The sequence below is a fragment of the Colius striatus genome, chromosome 11 (assembly GCF_028858725.1).
Source record: "Colius striatus isolate bColStr4 chromosome 11, bColStr4.1.hap1, whole genome shotgun sequence".
NCBI classification, from domain to species: Eukaryota; Metazoa; Chordata; class Aves; order Coliiformes; family Coliidae; genus Colius; species Colius striatus.
The window spans coordinates 12,772,280-12,787,661 of record NC_084769.1 but is presented as its reverse complement, the minus strand read 5'-3'; the positions used below and the strand labels follow the sequence as shown (position 1 = coordinate 12,787,661).

Below are 15,382 nucleotides of genomic sequence, written 5' to 3'. Positions count from 1 at the left end.
ATCTCAACATGTTTGTGTCTTTTTTAACACATTAAATAACTTCTGTCTTCCAAATAGTTTTGCAATAGATGCACCCATTTATTCTTTCACAATCTGTTAAAATACAGTTTATTTTTAAGAAATACATACAGACTTTTGAAGTATTCTAAATACTGTTAACCTGATATAACTTAACTGGTCAGCACACAAACTGCATAGGGGTGCTTTTAGAAACTTTTTCACAGGAGATCTTGTGTTAATAAAAATATTGAAATCAAAACACTAACTGTTCTAGCAGTTTCTATTAAATATATCAGATAAGAGTCCAGAAGGGAACCTTGGATCCAGAGGAAAATGTTTGAGTACAAACAGGAAAGGGAAGGGAAGAGAAGGAGAAAGTGGAAGGAAAAGGGAAAAGAAAGTGGAAAGAAAGGGGAAGGAAAAAGATGCTCCAACCATACCAAGTAAATTACTTGAGATGAGAGAAATGTACATTCAAATCCTCCCTCTTGACGCTTCAGAAAACAACTTGGTCCAGAATATTCACATCCTAAGCAACCATGTGACTATCGCCTTCTCTTTCAGATTTTACAAAGCTGTCCACAAGTTTTGTTTCCATCTCAGTGCAAAAAGGTTGGAAATCTTGGCACCTCAAAAAAGGTTGGAAAAATAATTTCCCACTCGGTTCAATTGAGAACTCTGTGTTCCAGGTAAAACCAGGGTGAACAGAGGGTAGGCACTGCACTGGGATTTATGAAATGCCTGCCAAGCAGCGTGCTTTTAATGCACACCAGAGAATAGCATTCCTTGCTAAGAAGTCCTAATCAGCATTGTGCATTTAAAAAAACTCACTCAAAGGCTTATGTTTTTAAAATGACCTTTCCACCTACTCTATTAATTACAAACTCCAGTATAAAACTGACTTTTGTATGGCCTGACTGTGAAAGCGGCAGATTAGGAGCTAACCTTGTTTCAGACCCATGCATAAATTAAACAGCATGTACTCCAAGTGCACATCATTTTAAAGAAGTGTTCTATAAAAGTGTCTAATACTTAGAGCTTACAAAGCATACAGGAGGACCATTGAAAGATGGAGGTGAAACACGTTGCAGGGACTTTGTTTAGAATGGATGCTAAAAGATTTTGAGAAAGGCATCCATTTTAAAACTGTGTTTCTTGTCAGCTGCAAGAACTTGAATTCCACCTTCAATGTTTCCAAAATTAGTGCAGCTTTTGGATGCCCCACCTGGGGCACCTCAAGATGCTGATTTTAAGAAATTCTTTAACAATGTGCTTCAACTTTTTCAAGAAAGACAGGTAGACAAAATCACAAATGATACCCAAAATACCTTGGCCTCAGTTTCCTTCTGGATAATGATATTCAGCCAAAAATGTTTCTCATAAAAAAATTACCCACCACCAAAGTTTCTCATGCAACTGAAACTTATTTGGTGAAAGGTTTCTCAGGTCTCAAATAGAACTTCTGAAACACATTTCAGAAATAACGAGAGAAGGGGGGAAATCTCAGAGAAACCAGGACATTTTGTTCTGCAAAGCAGGAAACAAACTTGTTCTGCTTCAGTTTCTGCTCCACTCATTAGTTCTCATGTCAAAACTCAGCGCTACAGTCTTGCAGAAACAACTTCAGTGGAACCAACAGAACATTCAAAGTGAGAACAAAACTTCAGCACATGGTAGAGCAGTCAAGAGCTAAGAAAGGAAAGGACTCCTTTATAATATAGTCCATCAGCTGACACATCCTAAAATCTACCTCTCTTCCTCCCCTCCCCTGAAATCTCAACTGTTTGATAGGATAACGTTATCTTTTTACACAGCTCTTATCCTGTAATTTGCCCATAGAATGCTAAATTTTGTCATTTAGTCTACTGCTATTCCAAGATAATAACTTTCTATCCAAACTGCGTGGAGTGGTGACATAGCATCATAGAATCATGATGCTCCACAGTATTCTTTGCTGTGGGATTACAAAACCAAGTTTATAATAATGACAGTCCAACGTGGATTCAGGAGTAATATCGTAACTTTAGCTTCTGGAACTGAAGGCTCCTAAAATGTATTTTCAGGAGTGATAGTTTCCCAAAATGATCCCTGAGGCTGATAGAGAAGTCTTGCTCATTTTATTTGGTTTTGCATTGGGCTTAAATGAAAGGCCTCCGCAGTCGTTCAACAGTAGAAGGAAAGAGCACAGTCTTTAAAAGACTGGGAGCTGAAAACCTTTCTAAAATCAAAGACTAACGACATGGTTAACACGGAGTTTGTGATATGCAATATTCATAAAGGGGATTATAATCCAGAAAAAGAAGAATTTATTCCCACTGGAAAGCAATGAATAAAGTAATGCTGTGATGAAAAACTTTATGACCTGCTCAATGGCAGGAAATACTTATTTTCTGGCTAAAGAAGAGATAACTGTGAAGGAAAACATACATTAGGTAGAGTGAGCTAGTAAATCTACCTATTACTGAATGAGAGACTGAAATATTGAATTTTCTGTGCTAGCAAGCAGTGGCACAGGGATATTGGTCCTGCAAGATGCTGTTGCCACCCTTGCTGAAAAGAACACCCTCCTCTCCTTTCAGCTGTGGGGCTGAAATGTCCCCTTACCTTTCCCCACAGGGATTGAGCAGTCCAGGGATATAGCTTATTCCAAAAGAACAGTCAGTGAAAAACAGCTTTAAACTTCATCTAACCCTGCTGTAGAGAGGCACATTCCTCACTGCCAGGCTCTGCCCCACAACTGGCATATCCTGCTGTCGCTGTAGATTGCACACCTCGTGTTTGTGCCCTCGCCTCATGGAAGCACAAATGCAAGGAAGCAGACATCTGTCATCATAATCCTGCACCTTAAAACAGATTTAGCACCGCTGGCAACCTGAAGAGTAAGTCCCATGAGCAGAAATAAATCAGACCACAATCCAAAGATGAAAAACTATCCCCAAACCAGGCCTGACAAGATGTGCACTGTATTTTACTTACAAGCAAAGAGCAGATACAAGACAACCTTGATTACTTCACAAACTGCACCCTCACCCCCTACAGAACTAGTTGCAAATTCCTTGCATTTCTTGTCCCACTTTCTGATCTGATCTTTAAAATGATGTACAGCGAAGGAGTTGTGGGAGGGGGTGCCTCTAAGCTGCATCATGTGCTTTATGGAGACAAGCCAAGCAGCTACTTAGGCAACCATTAGGTCGGGAAACAATCGCTTCCATCATTCCCAACACGTGTGTCAACATAATTCCATGCTCTCTTTGTCATGCAAAAAAGCCTTGGCAAAGCGACCGGATACACCCAGAAAGCAGGACCAAACTAAGCTCATTATGTTAACTGGAGATCCCATAGCATCCTCCAGTACCATAGAAAGAGACTTCCCATGTTTTGCAGTGTAGGAAAGGAAACTTGCTGCACTGAAAAGGGTCCAAGCCAAGCCCGATTTCAGAAGTATACAAGAGAGATTCAAAATTGGGTTTCATGGAAGGGGAGCCCTTGTCTGACAAGCACAAGGGGCTGTGTCAGGCAGTGTGATAACAGACATTGCAGAAGGTACGACACCTCGGATATAACTACTGAGACTTCCCTCTCCTGTGTGCTGGCTGGAAGCCTTCCAGCCATGCTAATATGGCTCTGCAAAGGGAAACTACTGCCAAATAGGACTTATCAGCTTCTCTAACTCTTTATTGTTGTCATTGGTAACTCCAGACTTTGTTTTCCTTTTAGAGGAAGATTCAATGCATTTTACAACCATTAAACATCTTTTCTGCTCTCCAGTTATACTCTTACTAACAAAAGGCCTGTGCACATCAGGATGGCTGGCAATACTACTCCAATGGCTTCTTCGCGTGGTCAGGTACAGAAAGAAGGCACTTCAATCTGTCTGAAAATTGCTGAATACATCTTTGGTGCTCTAGTAGTTGTAGAAGATGGTGAGTTTCCTAAACCACATATATTTATTTAGTTAAAGAAAAGAAGTTAGGGATTTAACTGACAATTTTTGCTGTGTTTTCCAATTCCAGATTCAGTGCAGTGGGAGGAAAGTCCCAACACTACTGGGTATTTGCAAGCTCTTTCAAATTTTAGCTGCTTTGCCTGCATTCTGCCACAGGTAATATGTTTTAAAACCTATTTTGCCTCTTGAATGCTTGCAAGTCTAATCTTGGTTTTTGTAACACGTTCAGCAAAGCACAGCTCCTCAGCAATCCATTCACGGAGGCCAACAAATGCTCAAAATGAAGATGGACAAGAACAGTAAAAGCTTCTCCTACGTGTTGCTGACATCTCCTCTAATGAAAGCCACGGATTTCTATTGATTGTTGTGTTTAAGCCTGTATCAGTCACACTACATGCTTTGTTCCTTAAGATGCTGTAATTTTTGGCAGGCCCCGTTACCACCCAAACACTCAAGAATCAAGAGTAGAGAGCATTGTCCAAATAGGCAAGTGTAGAAGAGCCCTTCTCCTAGCATTATCGTTAGAATGGGAATAAACATCTGGTTCTGACTCTGTCTTCTCCCCGCTCCATCACTCTGGGTAAATTTACACTATGCAGCCTTCTGAAAATGTGCATCAAATATTACAGAACATTCATTAGCAAGTCAAATAAAATACAAGAGTGAAAAGTGAACATACCTGAATAAGAGAAATGTTGTGTAGACTAAGTCTGAAGAGGTAGTTCCTGCATGAACAAGCAGAAAAATTACAAATTGTTAGGCTACAAAAGAAGGGAGGGAAAAGTTATAAAAGCAAATCATAGGTTTTGGTCATTTATTTCCCCAAACAACAAACTTTCCTTGGACACCTCTCCATAGAATGCAAAAAGAGTTATATGCCCCTTGTTCATCAGTATCTTAATGAACTTTGTACCAAAGTTCTGAGCAGGTCTGTAGTAAAATATTCCAAAACCCATAATGAAGAACCACAATGAAATCCCAACAACATAGGGACTGGTTGCAAACCCCCAAAAGACTTTAGTTGAAGACTTTTATGGGCTGCACTTGTGTTTTTCTCTGCATTCTGAAGAAAATGGGGCTGTACACAAGCCAGCTGGAGCAAAACTAAGTTCCGCAAGCTCCCCCTAAGCCTGTCCTTGTGGGTGTTCCCATTCAGGACTTTGTAGATAAGGAAGAGAAGAGGACAGATGCTTCTCAGCAGAATCTCTATGCACAGGAAACCATCAGGGAAATCAAGGCAGTGACTGCAGACATTCCCAATTCTCCTGTCATCACATCTCTACAGGCAAAGCCAGGGAATTCCTGACAGAAGTCACTGTAGCATGAGATACCACACCATCAGCTGAGATCCTGTAACCCTCCTTCTGCATATTCATATCCTGTCAAAAATAGGAGGGGATATACAATTGAATGAACATCTATGGCTAAGGCTGTTAACTAGACTTATCTCTTCCTTTTCCTTGCTAAGACAATGCAGTCACCACGAATCAGTATAGAGATATTAAACCATATGGATTTCATTGTGTGCTTCAGGGTTTTGGCCACGTCTAGTTTCATATTTTTGCATCTCATCTGTCAGGGGGCCTAAAGAGCTGTGATCCTTTTCCAACATCCCTGTCACCACAATCTCCCAGAGAAGACACTTTTATATTATACCAGGTGAACTATGTTATTGCAGAAATTGCAGCTTTAATGATATATCTTCATTTGCTCTAGAAGGGCAAGTATATAGAGATTCCCTACCTAGTAAAAATGTAAGTTCTAGTCTTAGATCAGTGAAATCAGAGAAATCATTGGAAAGCTCCTATAGTGATGAAAAGGTCCTAAGGACTCTTCTGAAGAGCTTTGTTTAGGGTCTGTAGCCAGCAGCACAATCTGCCCAAGCAAAAAACTGTAATTTAAGCTTCAACATTAGAGAGATTCATATTGGGCCACAATGACCATGACAAGACTTGAGCAAGTTTTCCTTCCCTGCTATCTCCCACTTGTATTTTACTTAAATCATAATCACAGAGTTGCCTATATACTTTGTTTCAGTTCTATAAATAAATCAAAAGGTCTCAACAGCTGCTGTCAATAGAAAAGGATGGGAATAAGGATTATGAAGTCAAACTCCTGGTACTGAATCTTCAGTTGGTGTATCTCTGATTTGCGGCATCCAATTCTATACTGGGGCTGGTTACCTGGACAGGAATGAGACCTGTTAGCAACACCTGAACAAAATCATAGAATCACAGAATGGTAGGGTTGGAAGGGACCTTTAGAGATCATCTAGTCCAACCCCCCTGCAGAAGCAGGTTCACCTAGATCAGGTCACATAGGAACATGTCCAGGCGGGTCTTGAAGACCTCCAAGGAAGGAGACTCCAAATATATCAGTAATTATTATACCTCCTGTAATCATGCAGAGAAATACACACACACACACACGTGTTCCCCATTTTCTCTCCTAGTCCTATAATTGGAGATACAGCAGCTCTTTTGTACAGCCTGAAACCTTATTCTGTCTCAAAGGGCTACATATTTTCCCAAGTAATTTGTTATTAACACTTTAGCATCAGCTACAGACTTACGTATTACATCCTGCAGGTGAATGTAGAAGACCACATACATCAAGCTTATATTTAGGTAAAATTTCAAACCAGATAAATTTGCATCCAGTGACTGATCTGACAGTTCCCTTGGAAAAGTCATGCTACTGTCTGAAACATATTAATGCATCTGCAGGACATGAGATGTCATGGAATAAGCCTTCTCCTGGAGAAGTTAAGCATGTCCCTGGCCTGCAATCTTACAACACCCTAAGGAGAAAGTTCTCGTAACTAGGGACTTGAAGTTGCTATCCTGTTGCTAAGCATGCTATTTAAATGCATTGATTTTGGAAGTCTTATAATGCAGATTTCATTTCCTTGTTTTAGTCTTGTAAAAAGCTGGGCAGTTTGACTGAGTAATAAATTTCAATATGATTTTTTTTTTCTCTTGATAGCACAGCAGAGCAAATTCAACCAAAATATCTTTAATGGGAGGGACTTATCTAAAGGACACAATTTTTGTTGCACTTGGCCAGAACAGATGCAGAGAGGAAAAGTGTCCATTTAAACAAGCCAGTCTCTGTCCTCTCAGTGATTGCTGTGTAGCACCTGGGCAAACCATTAGCAGTGAGATCACTTGGATGGCTGAAACCTAAACTAGTCAGGAACATAGTACCGATGTGAATAGCATGATGATCTTCCAAAGGCTTCATACCAATCTCAGCTCTCTAAGTCTGACCTTGTGGCTTTCCTACAGAAAGAAGAGTTTCCCTACATTTTTCATCAGCTTGTCTCACCTGGTTTCTACACAGCCACTGGCAGTTTCTTTTTGTTTGTTTGATCCTTCTCGCATCTCATCAGCAGTAATATGAACACTTGTAGGCAGACCAGGTTATCAGAGAGACCTCCAGACACCAGTTGACCTGCCAAGCTAGAATTGACTAATCCTTAATTAATCACACGGTCTTTTACTCATTCTTGTTCTGTAAAGATATACCAGGAGTAAAAAGCCAAGAGGAAAGATCTGATAAATAAGACAGCACTATTTTTATGAATTGCATTTTAACTGCAATTTCAGTCCAAAAATGAGCAAGGTCTCTGAATGACAGGCATGGTTTATTGCCCCATTTGTGTCCTTTTTTCTGCTTGTGTTTGAAGTTATGTCTGTTTAAATACCTTGCTGAACTATAATTTAAAGTGGCTGAAAGAGTAGGATTAAGAAATATACAAGAAGACTGAAATCTCTGTGTGAATGGATAAGGTGCCTTCTCAATCTTTGTTATTTTCTTGGTTTTTTCTCCTCTCATTTTTTCTTGTAAGGGAACACTGGAAAATTCCTTCCTCTCTTAAATTAAGCCCATCTGGACCAGGCCAGAAGAGTGACTGCCTGGTGTAACCAGCTATTTTAATAACCTCCTTCTCCCGTATAAAAAGCTGGTGCACAAACTTGGAAGGACAGGACAACCTTACTAATCTTTCTGTCCTAAAAGGTCACATAACTTCACTCCATGGTTTTAAACACAAGCTTTGTTTCATCCCAGAGTTGGCTGCATTTCAGCCATCCCCAGCGCAAGTGACTATATTCCTCTACATTCTCTGGGACAAATGGTATTGCACACATTAAAAGGTGCCTCAAGCTGCTAATTATTATTACTACTAACCTCATTATTCATGAACATCAGTACCTTTCTGAAAACGCCCATGTTTAACAGTAATACCATGAAGTCTCAGCCAAGACTGTGGTTTTGCTACATTAAGACACAGAATGGGTTGATAGTGGTTCCTCTGGAGACTGTTTCATAGCAGATGCCTATTTAAACAATCTGAAGTTGGATTCTCTCTCTGTCACCTCTGACTGTAGGGGGATATTATCCCTCAACTCAGATATATGAAGTCATATATCAAAGTCATATACCTGTAAAGACTCTTGTGCTCTATACAACCTAGCCTTGAAGAATTTGCCATCTAAATATATACAGAAGAGTGAAAAAGAGACATTAATTTTGAATTTAAAGCACAGACTGAGCAACTTAGCCAACATCACAGAGTATGCCTGCAGCACCACCAGGAGCTGATCTCCCGATCCATTAGTCTATGCCCTGGTTAGGAGAACAACTTGGCCCTGAAGCTGGGGCACAACATGTAAACCTGTGCTGAAGTGGCATTTACACTCATGGAAACCGAGGAGACGTCAAATTACTTTCCTGAACTGGGATTTCTAGGCTAGCCTGTGTATGAACAGAGTCCAGCTGTACTATAAATCCTGTAGATGAAAGTATCTGTTAATTGGCTTCATAATTTGTATTTGGCTGCCTTGTCAAATGATTAAGTGCTCACCGTACCTGGTACCACAAAGCATTTGTACCAGAACAGCAGGAGAGCAGCTGAGATGTGTTTCAAGGAAGGGTGGAAGAATATACCCACTTAAATCTGCTTGCCATTCCATTCCCAAGTCAAAGCTCCTCATTAAGTGTTTATTCCATGTAGCCAAGCGCACCTTGGATGAACTTTGTAAGACAATGCTCATGCACTTGTTCACACATTGCCTGGCCTTGAAACAACTTACTGTGAAGGCAGAGTACTTTGTCTGTACTTTTGCAGCTCTGAGCAACAGAGCTGCAAGACAAATTGGGACTTTCCAATGGGAAGTCACATAACAAGAGTACTTGAATAATAGCAGAGACCCTTCCTCTTAGGAGTTCTGAAATTATAAGGGTTGAAACATGCTTCAGACATTTATTCAGGCCTCTATTCCAGTGCCTCTTCTCAGGCACTACATCTGTCAGTGCTGTGCTGGCTGATTAAAAGGTGCTTCCTTCTAATTAAGAAAGAGGATGCTTTTCAGTTCTGCTGTAGTGGATCAGGAGGAACATCCCTGCAGTCAATGGACTGAAGGGGTGTAAATGAAAGGCTATTCTAGACTGAAATTCTTTTTTCTATTTAAATGAGTGAGGTTTGTGCACATTTCCCAGCTCTGTCCCCCTCCACACACACTAAGCAGGTAAGATAACCTCCTTTTGCTTTAGAACAACCCCCTAGCATATCAAAAGCCACGAGATCCCTGATGCTGACCAACAGCAGAACCTCTCAGGACTTTGCCACGTACACAGAGATCAAAAATATGCAGCCTTATCTCAGCTTGTATCACTGCAAGACATGCACATCTGCTCACATGTTGCTACTTAACTGAACCTCATAGTAGACCTGAGAAAGTCACTCTTCCCTTGTTACAGGGCAGGCTATCTCATGTCCTCTCTCTTAGCATGCTCTCTTACTACCCTATAAGTAGAAACAAAGACAAGAGAAGCTAAGAATAATGTTTGGTCCTACAAAAATGTATTTAGGGAAAACTAAAGAGAACTGACTGAAGAGTTGCTCTCCCTTTTGGGGATGATTAGCACACTGAAACAGGCATCTAATGCAGGCTAGGTGAGGTACTGGAGACTCAAGTAGAGTTGTGGTGTCCTGGGAAGGTGGTCCCCACGTTTGTAGGGTACAATAGACTATTTCCATTAGAAGACACCTACAAGGATCATACAATCCAACCGCCTGACTAATATTCAGGCCTGACCAAAAGTCACACTATGTCATTAAGGGCATTGTCCAAATGCCTCTGATGGCTTTTGGGATCAAGCACCTCTCTAGGAAGCCAGTTCTACTCTTTGACCATCCTCTTGGTAAAGAAATGGCTTCCTAATATCCAGTCTAAACCTTCCCTGGCACAGCTTTAAACTGTCTCCACAGACTGTGTCACAGGAAGAAGACAGCAGCATCTCCCTCTCCACTTCCCATCCTCAGGGGAGAATTGTGCTGCATTCAGGAGCCAGGTCTGCAAGAGGGACTCACAACTGTCACTGTGTAGATAGTAAGAAAAATAATTAACAGAACATGGTCCTTTGGGCAATCTGAAACAAGGCACAGAATTATGCATGTGACAAACCTAGTGCTCCCTTCTGGCACGCCTGGAAGCCACATGCTGGGGCTGAATCTCAGGCTAGGAGCCAGCAACTCCTGTCAGCTCTTCCTATCTTTGCTCCTGGAGGCCTTAGGTATACTTTGTACTTCCACAGTACACAACAAACACAGCTTAGTCATGCTTCACAACTCCCTGGGAGCTGGTTACTATCATTTGCCCCTTATACTAATAGAGAAAATGAGCCAGAGAAAGGTTAAATAACCTCCAAAGCACACAGCAAGTCAGTGATGGAATTGAGATCAGATCCCAGGGCTCTTGGCTACCAAATCTCATGCTAGATTAACACACAGTGCCTCTATGCAGGTCTAGCTGTGACTGAACTTTTCAGATAGTTATCCACATTTCTGAACCAGCCAACCATTCCAAGAAACCCAGCTCCTGAAGGATGATTCTGGCCTTTGCTCTCAGAAGGAGTTAATTACATGCCTGCTCTGGAGCTGGATGTGATGATCCATTTGCAAACGCTAAGCCAGTGATTCATTTGAAGTGCCTGGAATACTCATGCTGGAGACAAGGTAAAGAGCCAGCATCTCCTTGACAAGCTGGATCCTTATTCACCACTAATTTTTATCCTATTGAAGAAAAACTTTGCTACATCATTCTTCTTTAAAAATCAATAGCTGTTCAACAGAGAACCATACTAAATGGCATACAGTTATATGATGTAGTTGCTATATGAGCAATTGCTTTTCCCAAAGCAACATTTCTCAGTGATAAATCCATCCAAAGCTAGAGGAGCATCCTCTTAGAAGAAGCTCCTTATGCAAGCAGTATATCATTCTGACTAAGCAGCTTCCAAATTAGGCTAGGGTCCCAGCTACTGTTTCTGGGTTGCCATTGAGGCACATTTAGTACTTCTTAGTGGAAACAAGGATGAAAATCATTGATAACCCTCCACATTCCAGTCAATGGAGGAGAACTATCATCAATTTTAACGGCACAGGGCACGTGGCACAGATCTGCTCAGGCTTGATGCTGTATACTCAGGGCCAGCTCTAAGAAGAGCCAAAAGAGGCAGATGCTGAGAGCTGCAGAGTGTGCAGGACAATAGCAAAGCTGTGGCACCTTTGGACTATACCAATATTCAGAAATCTAGACGGATGGCTGCTGCCATGGAAGGGAGAAGCAGGAAGGGGATCAGCCTTTGGTTAGACAGCCGTGTCCCCTACCTCACCAGCTCACAGGGAGAACAGCAAGCTGACTCTGGTGTCTTCGCCCCTTCCCCAGGGCAGGAGGGGCAAAGCCTCACCCCAGTGTGATCCCAGTTCCTTGGGGTGATGGTGTTTGCCATGTGCCTGAGGCACCCTGAACCAGCTGTTTGTGGAGGGTTGTCATATCTACACACTTCAGAGAACAGGGAGTGGAATTTTTTGCGTAATGCTGTTTGAACATATTTATAAAATGTGGGCCGATTTCCTTTTTTTTAATTACATTTTCTTCCCTCTGTTTCTCTAGATGAGTCTCTTCAATACCTCAGAGATGGAAAATGAGCCAAATTTGCAAAACTAATGTGTGGGTTTGTTCCTATTTTCCTGGAAAAGTGAGTCCATCTCTCAGACTATCACGTATTTTCCCACGTGCCACCTCTAGCCTCTTTTGACATGCAGCTGACAGCATTTCTCTCCCCCTCTCATCCAGTTGGCAGAGTCACAGAGCACTCACAGCACATTGATATGGTCCCAAGCTGCATGGGGACCTTTGATCTCCTATTTGCCCATCACTTTTAGTTGCACTTTCAATAAGTCATACTGTAAAATTCATCTTCTGATGCACCGATTATCTTTCAAATATTCCCTGGCAGCGCCCCCAGCTGCCTTCTTAGGCTGATAAACATGCTCAGTTCTGTCAAGCTTTCCTCAAACTCTGGATGAGTTCAACATGACTAGTATGCAAATACTGATTGAGTTGGCTGATGAGCTTAAGTTATTGCCAACCAATCCCTTCTCTTTGCTGTGTTTTTTAATACCTTCGCAGTGGCACAGAACAGTAAGCTTAGCACCTAAACATCTGGATATAAAGTGATATGCAAGTCACTGTGGTGAGCCCTGCCATATAAAACTGACATATCACCAACTTAAGCAGAGCAAGAGAGAGTATTTTCAGAAATGTAAAAGGAAACTGCTCTACAGCCCCATCCTGTGATGCTGTAAAACACATTAGGTCCAAGCCTTCAAGTTGTTTGCCAAAATATCCTGACCTTGTTTGCTCGCACCTCACTCTCTGGAATACAATCTTCAAACTTAATTACTCTCAGTGCTTTACTGAAGCAAGTGAACCCCTCGTGGGTGGCTGCTTTTGTGATGAGGTATCACCAATCTTCATTTTAGCTGGAATATGAGATATTTTTCCAGTCAGGCCTGCAACTCGCAGTGTGAGGATGCTTCCCGTCAGCCTGCACTGCACCAAGGCTGCCTTTCAGACAGCACTGGCTGTGCAGGCACTGCCATGAGCCAGCCAAAAGCCTGAGTCCTCCAGTGATGGATAAAAGCCCACGGACTGCCATGCCAGCGAGCTCATCTGCAGACAGGTAGATGGTACTGCCTTGCAGGTGATTTGAAGAACCAACTGTTTTCTCTGCCAACAAAGATGATAGAGCAGAAACTGACATTGCCTCGACCCTCTTCTCCACATACAGCACCTGGGGTAAGGATGCCTCTTTGCTCTCATAAAGCTGCAGCTTCTCCTGTGCACTGATGCAGACCAGCAACCTGACAGTGCTGCAGCATAGCATTTCATGGGATTTATTTATTCCAAGTTAAAAAAAAAAAAAAGTCACGTTCTGTGCTTGAGAAAATGCACCAAATTTAACTAAGAAAAAAGAAATACACTTTGAACAAAATTTGGGCCAGGCTCCAAAGTTCCCAGAATCCCATAATTGCAAAAATTGTCCTTCCATTCTTTCCTCCTCAAGGGGTAAAAGTCAGGAACAGCACAGATTTGGGACATGACACATTCAGACTCCTTGCAGACCAGCAGAGGAAAGCAAATTCTATAGGTAAGAAGCAGACACCCCAGTGGGGCTTCACCCCCTCCACAATTATACAAGGGCTTAACTGACCTCACATGGCATGGTATCAGAGAGGAAAATCTCTCTCTGAACTATCTCAGGCTCAACCAGAGAGGTTAAAACCTGCACTTTAAATCGTACTTTTGTTCCCTCTATAAAGAAACTGTGCACTCTCAATTATGGATTTAACTAGCTGCAATGTCTAATCACAGGTTTCTCACCTGCACCATATTCTTCACCATGCAGGTCAGGCAGCTTCTTTAAAAAAACATCAATGGTCCTTTGAAAGTTTCTGATAATTTCAGAGACCGATTCTCCCTTTTTTCCCTCACATCACCACGTTATCTGCCCTCCTCCAGCCCCCAATACAAGGATGCAACTTTAATTAGAGCATTCTTTTGTCCAATAAGAAAAATCACAGCAAGAAAGGCTGGTATTTATTTTTCTAGGTTTCTCTGCAGCAGCGCTTTCAGCTACCCTGCTACAATCTGGATATAATCAAAAACATTATCATGCTCTTTGCTTGCTCACGTCCTCATTAATACCTCAACTGGCAAGGTAATTTCTCAGCCAAACGTGACTTAGTAGGGGGTAAGGCTGGCATAAGACACTGTGATACTAATGCAAGGCATCAGAAATGGCCTTCCCCCTGCTCAGCCATTCTGGCTCAGAAAAATATTGAGGCAAATCCCATGTTCAGGGACAAATGGCATGTCATTCCTGGCTGAGAACAGAACAAGCCTGTGAACTACTTAACCTTCGGCTATGCCTGTGGGGTTGTGGCCAACATTAACTTCTTTGCATGGTAGTCTCTCCATGCTATGTAAGATTTAACTTTGTCAGCCATGCTGAAGCCCCACTGCTCCAGTGTTAGTTTATGAGACTCCCAGACTTCCATGAGCATTTTGAAGACTTATGTCTTTGGAGACTCGAGGCTGAAAGCAGGTGAGTCTAGAACATTGTTTTCCCTCCCATTGAAATAAGCTCAAACAGTAATCACATGCACTCAAGAGCTGAAAAAAAAAAGTACATGGAAGTACAATAGTAAAGGGTTCAAATTCCAGCTCTGCCACAGGTTGTCTGTGAGTCCATTGAAGAGTTTTGGCTACATCCACATTAGTCAGATGCAGAGACCTCTGAGGCTGTGCAGACTTTGACTGATACCTTCAGAAAGCACAGTCTTGCTGCAAGAGTGGCTGTGATAGCTGCAGCACTATACCTCCTTTCAGATCTCCTATAAACTCACATGTCTCAGCATCACAGGGTTTTTTTTCACAGGGCAGGCTTGCTCTAAGTCACTCTGGGCCTTGGATTCCCATCTATACTGTGAAATTATTAGTGCTTTCATGCTTCACAGAAGCCCTGAAAGGATAAATGGTGAGGGGCCCTGATCATTTGGCAACACAAAGTATTCTTGACAGAGTTTAGACAAAACACTGATATTCTAGGTCTGTGGATCAACTCTGACTCAATTTCTGCTACTGAATTTCCTGGCTTCCAAAATGCTTTTTGCCCAGATAACATAATCTTCAGAGATTTGTTCTCTGCAGGGTTCAGTGGCAGTCCAGATCTGGACAGGATTGAAGGTGCCCAAGGGTAAGAGTGATATTTTCCAAGCAGCACAGGTTTTGAGAGTTTTACTGCAGTGCTCTGGAGCTTTCTGCCAAGCAGGCAGAAAAGAGCCTATGTTCAGCCAGAAATCTCCGTGAAATCTGGTATCTGACAGACTAATCTATCATACACTGGAGACTTTCAATAAACTCAGAGTGCCAAACCTGCAGGTTGAGGGACCTAGAATATATTTACAATTTGCCATATTTTTTCCAAGCTGTAACTTGAAGCAACTGTTTTGGGACATCAGTCACTTCATTCAGTCAGTCTTCAGCTTCTAAGCCTGCATGATCCAGAGTTGTTTTAACGCTT

At 41.9% G+C, this 15,382-nt stretch overlaps 1 protein-coding gene across 2 annotated transcripts in view; it reads right to left on the bottom strand.

Annotated features, from left to right (window-relative positions):
* SEMA5B (semaphorin 5B) overlaps nt 1–15,382 on the bottom strand; it is a 276,815-nt gene that overhangs the window by 101,671 nt on the left and 159,762 nt on the right. For both annotated transcript variants that reach the window (XM_062005005.1, XM_062005004.1), the window contains exon 6: nt 4,626–4,671. In XM_062005005.1, the coding sequence (XP_061860989.1) occupies nt 4,626–4,671 (46 nt within the window). The remainder of the gene's footprint in view (nt 1–4,625; nt 4,672–15,382) is intronic.